At 41.9% G+C, this 9,819-nt stretch overlaps 1 protein-coding gene across 1 annotated transcript in view; it reads right to left on the bottom strand.

Annotated features, from left to right (window-relative positions):
- Positions 1–9,819, bottom strand: part of ANKFY1 (ankyrin repeat and FYVE domain containing 1) — a 59,797-nt gene that overhangs the window by 6,208 nt on the left and 43,770 nt on the right. The window contains exons 16-24 of the mRNA XM_048824194.2: positions 9,041–9,159; positions 7,970–8,126; positions 6,501–6,701; positions 4,358–4,534; positions 3,241–3,388; positions 2,905–2,995; positions 2,339–2,463; positions 1,276–1,422; positions 517–607 (exon numbers count right to left, since the gene is read on the bottom strand). Coding sequence (XP_048680151.1) covers positions 517–607; positions 1,276–1,422; positions 2,339–2,463; positions 2,905–2,995; positions 3,241–3,388; positions 4,358–4,534; positions 6,501–6,701; positions 7,970–8,126; positions 9,041–9,159 — 1,256 coding nt within the window. The remainder of the gene's footprint in view (positions 1–516; positions 608–1,275; positions 1,423–2,338; positions 2,464–2,904; positions 2,996–3,240; positions 3,389–4,357; positions 4,535–6,500; positions 6,702–7,969; positions 8,127–9,040; positions 9,160–9,819) is intronic.

The following is a 9,819-nucleotide window of genomic DNA, read 5'->3' as shown; positions in this document are numbered from 1 at the left end:
AAAAGATATTCCTCACCTACCTGGTCTCATATCCTGGGACCACCATGGCTACAACTACACATCTTACAGCAGATTTCCCTCTCCAACAAACACAGCAAGTGGCTTCTTGCCCCAATGAAAAAGGAGTTCCCTTGACAGGCAACCTCCTTCCTTACATGCAACTCCAGGCAGCTTACTGCCTAGCAGCTAGTCATTCAGATGGTAACCTGCACCTGAGAGCTGTTTCAGCCAGGCCATGGGGCTCTGAAAAAGCCCTCTTCTACCTAGCAATTGAAGTAGGAGATGGAAGAGGGCTTTAATTCAGAGGGATCAAGTACTCATTTATCCACATGTATTTTATAGCACTACAGAAGATTATGCTTCTTCCAAGATTGCTTAAACCAAGCCAGTTATATTCTGAAAATTAGCTGGGTTTTTTTTTGGTTTTTGTGGGTTTTCTTTTTTTTTTTTTTTTTTTTTGGGGGGGGGGGGAAGCGGCACTACTTCTGTAGTAATAGGTTTAATACATTTAGTTACCAATGATGCTTCCTTGTTGTGACTCCAAACTTGGCAGTGCATTCATAGCAGTTGGAGCCATCACACCAGGGAGGTTCTTTTGACAGCATATCTGTAAGGAAGGCAAGATAAATCCTTAAAGTACCTGTATGTCCCTTGAAACAAGTCTCTCCCCCTTCATAGCTCAAACATTTTTATGACTACATTTAGAATGGTCACCTTGCCCCTGCTTTCAGAGCTTAGATCGCTGCCATCACAGACTCAAACAGCTGAACAATTGCCCACCAACCTTAATGAAACTGTATTTAGCATATTTGGTGCCTAAGTTCAGAATGTTTAGCAGAATTTTCTGAAGTAAATGGAAGCTGGACCCTCCTGAAAATGTTTGCAACTAGAGTGCAACATTAAATGAGAACCAGAAAGACAGTTCTCATTGTCCAAGACATGTGCAAAGAGCATGCTGCAAGTGGTCAAGGGGTATATTTAACAAATGTTCCATTTTGAAAACCAATGTGATGTTAGTAGATAAAATATCCCCCTTTTAAGAAAGGGAAGGTAAAGAGGTATGGCCACAGTTTAAGCCCAAGTGCCTGAAGTGAAGCACAGATCCACTGAAGAGGTTGAGCAAAGGTATGAGCACTTGCAACTCTCAGTGAAATCTGTATGAGCCCAGGTCCCCTCAAAGTCAGACCACTAATTTAGGGTCTCAACTTTAAGCAGGTCTCACTGATAAAAAAAGGCCTAGGCTTTTGTTATGCCTTGAGTGCCAAATGTACTTACCCAAGAGTCTAAAGAGAAGCTGTTTTGTAGCAACTTGGTAGTTGAAGATATTGACTCCTTGGTTATTGTTAACCCCAAGACGAGCCCCAGCTCTCACAATAGCACGGCACAAGTTCGCATTTCCCTTCATATAGGCCAACAGAAGCACTGAAAAGCAGAGGCAGACATTTTCCCACACTTACAGATGCAACATGTGGAGATACTTGTGTAACAGACAGTATGGACACATGGAATATTCAAGAACTACTGTGTCAACTTAAGAATACAATCACTAGCCCATATAACACTTAACTCAATGGGGGAGATACAGGGTTTCCTGCAGGAACTGAAGTTACTAGGGAATAAATTAGTGCAAATCCCTAGACAGGTAACAACTCTGGAGAAAAAAAGTCTCAATCCGTGGGGGAAAATTGGAGAGACTAGTTTTACCTGGTTCAAGAGGCCCGGCAAGCAAAGAACAAATGTATGACGTAGAGAGGTCACATACACTGCATCCAAGAACTGATATGGAACTATGACCAAGAGAGACAAACCTTGCACTACTTTAATCCTATCAGAATCCCTAGGAAGACGACAGGTAACTGGCTGATAAGCTAGGCCTGCTCTTTATTCAGAGAAAAGTATTTACAGAGAAGATGGATCTTTACAAATAGTATTTCACTTTATGAAACCGGGGTGGTCACTGGTTAACCCTGTCATTATCCTTGAAAGCCCAGGAGTACTGGTGCAGAACTGAAGTCATACCTGCTGATATAATCAATGAATTGCAGGAGTTTGCAGCCTAAATCTCTGGAGAGAGGTGGTCCTGATAGCTAAAGGTCTGGAGCGTAAGGGAGGCACCCTGTAAGAGCCCATAAAGGGATCACAGGTACAGTTACCTTGAAACTGTGACAACCTTTAGTTTGGTCTTGCAAAGTAGTAGATTTAAAATTTATTAACTGAATATGTGCATCTCAGTTTTACAAGTGTAATGCTAACTAGTCTTGCTTTTCTCAGTTCACATCCATTGTATAGTATTTAAAACAGCAACATTCAGATTCTAGACATACTACATTCTGGTTACCTGTGTTTCCTTCAGCATCAGGTTTGTCTAGGGGATATTCTGGCATACATTCTAAGAAGAGCTCACAGATGGCTGCTGCATTATCTTTCCCATAATGTCCCAGAATGTGCATTGGTGACTGACCTCTGACAACACAAAAGACACTCAGATATTGGAACAGATCTGCATGTAATGCAGACCAAGATGTGTTTATACTATATTTACTTCAGTCAGCGTCAGACTGACTTGTCCATAAAGCAGTGTGGGAGCCAGTTTTAAAGCACATCATGGGTAAATAAAGTTTACATTGTTTTCTTGAATCAGTGATTTAGAGTTCAATGCATATGATTTAAGTGGTTAATTCATGCTGAGAAAAGATAGTGAAAGAATTAAGAGGTGTTTGAATAAAGTGAATTTTGAACATTTGCTTTGTGCACTTTCAAAGTGCATCAATTGTCAACTTCTAAGCTAGATCTACAGAATTAAAAGTTTTGATGCAGTCATTTATATATACGCAATTATTAGATCATAAGCAACTTTTAAAAAGTCTGTGTTCATGCAGAGTAGTATGCAACAGCAGTATTTACCGAAGATTAAAGGCTTCGGCATCCACATTACATTCCGTCAGGAGGATACGGATATTGTTTAGACGACCATGCATCACGGCCAGATGAAGAGCTGGGGAGGGGGAAAGACAAATCCAAGGTTCAAGTGGCATTCCTGACATCCCAGAATAGTTAGGAAGCCTGGCAAAGTCACATACCCACACTTTTTAAGTTGTATTTCTAGGACTTAGCCTGTCCCTTTCATACCCTTGAAAAAATTGGAATCCACTCAGCAGCCAGCTCCCAAACCAGAGGATACCAAGAGCTGGATTGCTAAACTGCAAAGATTTGCAAAAGTTTAGAAGTAGATACATTTACCATTATTTCCATTTTCATCCACAGCTGCGAAGTCCACTCCATTCTCTAGAAGGACAGAGCAAATTGTGGGCAGGTCCTGCTGAGCCGCTAGGTGGAGAGCAGTCTGGCGGTGCTTAGTCAGCTCATTCACCTTTGCACCTGCAAGAAGCTGTTAGAAAACATGAGAATGAAGAGATCCCTAAAATGTCTCCTTTGAGAACATTAGCAGCCAGTACACTAGATAATTTCCACTTCAATGTATTACATAAATGCTTTCCAATTAGTTCTTACACCACCTCTAGGTGTGAGGCAAATATTATACAGAGATGAACTGAGGCAGAGATTAAGTGGTCATATGAAGTTTGACCAAGACTTAGTACTATGACACATGGATCTCAACTCCCAGTTTAATGTTGTAGACTGGGGCGGGCAAACTTTTTGGCTTAAGGGCTGCATTGGGTTTCTGAAATTGTATGGGGGGGGCCAGTTAGAGGAGGCTGTGTCTCCCCAAACAGCCAGGTGTGGCCCAGCCCCCACCCCCTATCCAACCCCCGCTGCATCTCTCCCCCCAGGACCCCTGCCCTATCCATGCCCCTCGCCCCGGCTCTGTCCCCTGACCGCCCCCAGAACCCCTGCCTAACTGCCCCCTCATCCCCCCCCCCCTTCCTGACCACCCCCATTCACCCCCGTTCCCCGCCCTCTGGCCACCCCACAAACTTCCCTTCTCTCTATCCAACCCTCCCTGGCCCCCGACAGGCAGCCGCACCGCCCTCCCTGCCCCCCAACAGGCAGCCGCGCCGCACAGACGACTGGGTCAGGCTGCTGTGCTGCCCCACCCCAGGAGCTCACAGCCCTGATACCCAGAGAATTACGCCGGTGGTGCAGTGAGCTGAGGCTGTGGGGGAGGGGGAACAGCAGGGGAGGGGCCAGGGGCTAGCCTCCCTAGCCAGGAGCTCAGGGGCCGGGCAGAATGGTCCCACGGGCCAGATGTGGGCCACGGGCTGTAGTTTGCCCACCTCTGCTGTAGGCTCTAGGTGACTCTTGAGCTATTTTAGAAAGGTTTATAATCTGCATTGAGACACTTGAAGAAAGTCAAGTACATTAAGCTTCTATCATTTGAATCCTCTCGAGTACATACCAGATTGCGCACAATGATTTCTGAGCCCGCTTGTACAGCTAGATGTAAAGGTGTCAGCTTAGAAGCATCCTGGACTCTAGAATTCACATTTGCTTGGACACTGATCAGGAAGAGCACACTCTCAATATCAGAGTTCTGAACAGCTACATGGAGGAAGTTCCGACCTTTGTTATCCACCTGAAGCAGTGAGAGAGCGCATGCATGTATACAATGAAGCTTTACATAAAGGCCTTCCTGAAGAGCAGGACAGACCAAGTTTATTATTGGATGATCACTGAGCTCTGTTTTTAACTAGACGTATGTTCCAAGGCACAATGTCTCAATTATTGAATCATCCTTTTCTCTGGCTTTGAGAAATGCAGTCTTGCCCCACTCACGTCCTTTCAGAATGCTACTGCAAAGATCATTTTCCTACCCTGTCACTTTGACCACATCACCCTTCTCTATGCATCCCTCTACTGGTTCCCTTTCTATCATACCAAACACAAGCTACTTGTTTTCACCTACGAGGCCCTTCACAGCCTATCGTCTCATTCAGTATAAAAAGGTCAGCCTCTCCCTGAAATGGCCAGTGATGCCAGCCTCCATTGCCCACTTGTTAAGCTTCCAAACAAGAACGGTTTTCTCCCATGCTGGAGTTCCCTGTAAACATTTACAAAAACTCATTATCCTTCTTCATATCTCTACTTAAAGAGAGCTGAGCTGTGCTGCCCACAGATAAAACTTGACAATCTTTTAGGCTGCTGGTGTACTGAGACATCTGCCCATCATGCTCACCAATAATGCCCCATTGTTTCCTTGTGTTGTCTGTCTATATCCACATCTTTTCTCTGGTCTTATATTTAGACTAAGCTCCACAGAGAAAAGGGACTGTCTTTGTTCTGTTTGTACAGAACGTGGTCAACAATCAGAGCTCCTAGATGTTACAATAATACAAATACAAGCAACCTGCTGCCCTCATCTCAGTCATTACCTGCAAGCACAAAGCCAGTTCTCATTCTTTCCACTATTAAATCAGAAGTTAGAGAGGGAGGAGACCTACTGGATAGATCAATTCCCTGCAACTGATATAAAGTTGCCAAGAAATATGGTTGAATGCATTTGCTAGCTCTTAAAAAGTTCCTCCATTTTCAAACCAGTATTTTACAAGCTTGTATTCTTTCATATTTTTATATCTTTCTACATCTCATATCTTGTCATTTCTAGGTGTAATTGCAAGATGGATAATATTTTAATGAAATAGGCAAAACAGGTTAACAGTTCTGTTATTTGTGGAACACAAAATTATTTTGGTTAAATGTATTTACAGGAGTATAACCATTAATGCAAGGGAAGGCAACATACAATCCTCGCACACTAATGCAAGATGTGCTTACATGATTATTCTTCGTGGGGCAGAGGGGAAAACCACTGTTTACATGTGCCTTAAAGGCAGAATTAAGTAGTGCACCACAGATTTTAGGATGAGGTTATACTTCACAGAAAACAAGGTTTTTAGATAGTGCAGGTAACAGATTTAACTATGCACCCAAAATACTTAATAGGTAGTTAACTTACACAAGGTAGGAGGAGAAGACTGCTGAACAGATGTCCGAAATTTCCACCAAGAAGCCTGACAATACAGGTGAAGGTTCCACAGTTTTACATTGCATTGCTAAGTCATAATTAAGAGTGGTGTTTTCCTGCTTCAGAACAAGCTGTCCAAATGCCAGTACTTGACCAACGAAAGAGTTTAATTTTAAGAATCATTTATAACACTGTTCTAGCATGTTTACTTCAGTAGAAGTCCATAACATAAGACAGCTTGAAACAAGTTTTATTTCACTACAAAGACTTAACGCACTGCTTCTCTTGGCTTTTTTTTTTTAATCTGTCTGGGCTCACCCTTCAATTTATGCTGAGGAAGATGTTGAGATAACATGGCTATAGGAACTGACAAGACACTATACAGAACAATGTGGACACCAAGGCTCAGCACACCACTTCAACACAAGCAGCCTTTGGTTTCCCAGCAGACCTTGCTTGCATGCCACACTGGATTAATATCTGGAATAAACCAGTTAAGAGCAAAATAAAGCATGAACACACCTGTGCATCTAGTACAGTTAAAGAACCCAGTATGAATATCATGTCCCCACCTTACCTGCTCAGCAGCTCCTGCCTCCCGCTTCAGGATTGCCTCTGCTGCTTTGTTATTCTTGTAGGTCATAGCACATGCAAATGGCGTCATGCCCTGCCGATCACGCATATTCAATCTGATTTCTGGATGTGAAATCATCAGCTGAATGATGACATTATGCTGGTTGCTAATGGCAACGTGGATTGGAGTCCTTCCCTCTGCATCCTACAAAGAGACCATCAAGTTCACATTGCATATCAAAGATACAGTAATAGGCAGAAGTTTCCTCTTGTCTCCAAGCAGACAAAAGCAGTACAGCAAGAGTGGGATATAGAGTCTCCTGATGGGGAGATTTAAAGGTACTAAATGATTTAAGAAAACAGTTAAAGCCTCTGTTATTTTAACAGTAACACAGATTGAGTCTTATTTGTTATTTGGCTTTGTCCTTGGGAAATAGACCTTAATAATCTGGACTATCTGTTCAAACAAACCAATTCACATTCTCAAATACTGCTTCTCCCTCTCCCCTAAGAGCCACACATTTTTGGAGTAATGAGTATTTAGCAGTTGTGTCCACAATATGTGGCCACTAAAGAAACCATCAAGCAAATATCAGTGAGAGACCTACTATTTCAGCTATGGACTACTTGAACATTCCCCTCCCCACACCTCCCACCTGCCTATTTCAAGTTAAAAAGTGGTTTCTTTGCACTTCCTGCATCATGCAAGCACATTGATAATTACTTTAGGGTCTTAGTTACCTGTTATTTTTATCTACTCTATTTGTGTTAGATATTGAGGCATTTAGGACTTCGTTTCTGGAGGAGAAATAAGCACTGAAATAACAGAAAATTCCATGGATTAAGCAAACAATGCTTTAAAAAGTTGATCTAAAAGGGTCTTAATTGATGCAACATATAAACAGATACTTTCAGGATTACCTGACATGCATACTATGATGCGTTTTCAGATTGGTGGAAGTTTTGGAATGGATCACTACCTACATGCATGTAGGTACATATGGGATTGCAGTTCTAACAAACCAATGCCACACATCTAGTCAAACAGAACATTTTGGATAGTCAGGCAGGACCTTTAGGGCATATGTGCACCCTAAGTTAAGGGTTTTGTTTTGTTTTTGTTTTTTAAAAGAATTCTTAATGGTTTATTATTTTTTTAAAAGTCAGTTTCTATAATCCAGAGAGGGATGACAATATATGGAAAGAGATAAACATCTCTGTTATGAAGTTGAACACACACGTATGACAGTTGAGTAGATCTCCCCAGTCCAATCAGACAAAATCCCTTCCTACCCATACATTTGGAAGGCTGAGCACTGAATATTCTGTTTTATTTTAAAGATGCAACATACGGACACCAAAATAATGACAAAAAAGATCCATGTTAAATCAAAAGTCTCAAGCTAACTGAAGAGAGAGCTTACAATAGAGTGTTTTTACTTTTTGGAATAAAACCTACACATTTCTACATACCTGTGCATTTACATTGGCACCAAACTCTAGAAGGCACTGTACCACCTCTTCCAGCCCCCAGCAAGCTGCCAAATGCAGAGGTGTCTGTCCATCACGAGCTTCCTCTTCTCCTTCTCCATTAGCACCTGGCTGTCTAGGACTATTTACATCACAACCACTAGAAGGAAAGCAGCAACGTACCAATCAAATATACTTCCATGGATGAATTGATACTAGCAGCTCCGAACCAATATGGAAAGCTCTTTCCTTACAAGCCCTTCACTAGCAGCTATCGCATGTGCATGTGTTAACGAACCTCTCGCAAGAGTTCATTTTACCCTCATCTATGGTTACAGTAGCAACAATAGTGAGAATTTATACATTAACATTCATCTTGGGGAAAAGCACTTTTACTACAAAAGTGTTGAGCTTTTCATTGTTTGACTACTGAAGGAAACTGACAATTCAAAACAGCAACTGTGCGAGCTACCATGCAGTGTGTACCTGGTAGCTTTGATCAGTGCTTCATAAATAAAGCCTGTTCCACACTAAAGAGTAAGATCTAAACAAAAGAAAGACAGTTTAATGAGAATGATCAATTCATTAAGATTAGTGACACGTGCATACCCACTGTTAGCTCGAAACAAAATTAAGATGTACAGTTACCCTCTGCCAGTGCACCTATGCTTTGTTTGCAGACATTAAAAGCATCTTTTCTGGAGTACATTAAAAAAAAAGTTACCAAACTGATACATTGGGTAATGCTGAACACAGCATCCACTGGGAAAGCACCACTCTCCAGTATGATGGACAGTGCTGTCTGAAGGTTCTAAACAAGAAATGTGTACACAAACAAAAAGTTTCCTTTGTAGCGCAATAAGGTGAGAGGTAATCTTTTATTGGACTAACTTCTGTTGGAGAGAGATGCATGCTTCTGAGCTACACCAACCTGAAGAACTCTGTGTGGCTCAAAAACTTGTCTGTCTCACCAACAGAAGTTGGTCCAATAAAAGATATTGCCCTCACCCACCTTGTCTAATATCCCGGGACTGACATGGCTACACCACTTTGTAAAACAGACTCATATCTGACCTGCGAATAAGGAAGCATGCTATTTGTTCACTGTTTTCATCAATAGCTCTGTGCAGAAGGGTCTGTAAGCATCCACCTGGTCCCGGGCCCCAGCAAGTTGCATCACAGCCATGTCTTACCTGAATTAACAATGAAGCACAATAAGTTAAGATGCCTGCATCTCAGTTATACAGTCACTTGGCTATTTTTTTTTAAAAGAGTAGCAATGAAACGCCTCCCTCCCCACCATGATGGTGCTATCACAATATAGGTTTTTAAAATTTTTTTATTCCTTCATTAGTTCTTGGCTTTTGTAATATATTTCCCTTGTGAAAAGGTGGATTAGGATCTGCTGTCTCTAGTCTTGTGAAATATTTGTAGGAGACTGCCATAAGGGGAACAAGTTTCAGATTTGTTTGGGACCAGATGGGTCATCCATCCAGTAAGCGGAAGATGGTTTGTAACTCCAGCTCATCAGATCCATGGTAACTCTCACCACACACAGCAGTAAGTGGGAGATCCAAGACATCTAATACCACTTCCTAGAACCCCATTCACAAGGAAATTAGCTGTACGTCAAACTTTACTAGTCATGCTCAATGAAAAGGGACCTAGAGCAGGATGAGGAACCAAATGTAAGTGCACCCTTCTAGGCAAGAATGGAAGAAGTAGTCAGTTAAAAATCATTCGGAACTATAAATGACATTGCTAGAGGACACTCATTCTTTACAGAAAGATGACATCACTCTGCCCCAACTCTTATGCATGTAGAAAGTAATCTACAATTCTGTCTGAACTTA

The sequence above is a fragment of the Caretta caretta genome, chromosome 17 (assembly GCF_965140235.1).
Source record: "Caretta caretta isolate rCarCar2 chromosome 17, rCarCar1.hap1, whole genome shotgun sequence".
Classification (NCBI taxonomy): domain Eukaryota; kingdom Metazoa; phylum Chordata; order Testudines; family Cheloniidae; genus Caretta; species Caretta caretta.
Note: the sequence above shows the minus strand (reverse complement) of the source record. Positions and strands in the feature narration are given on the sequence as shown.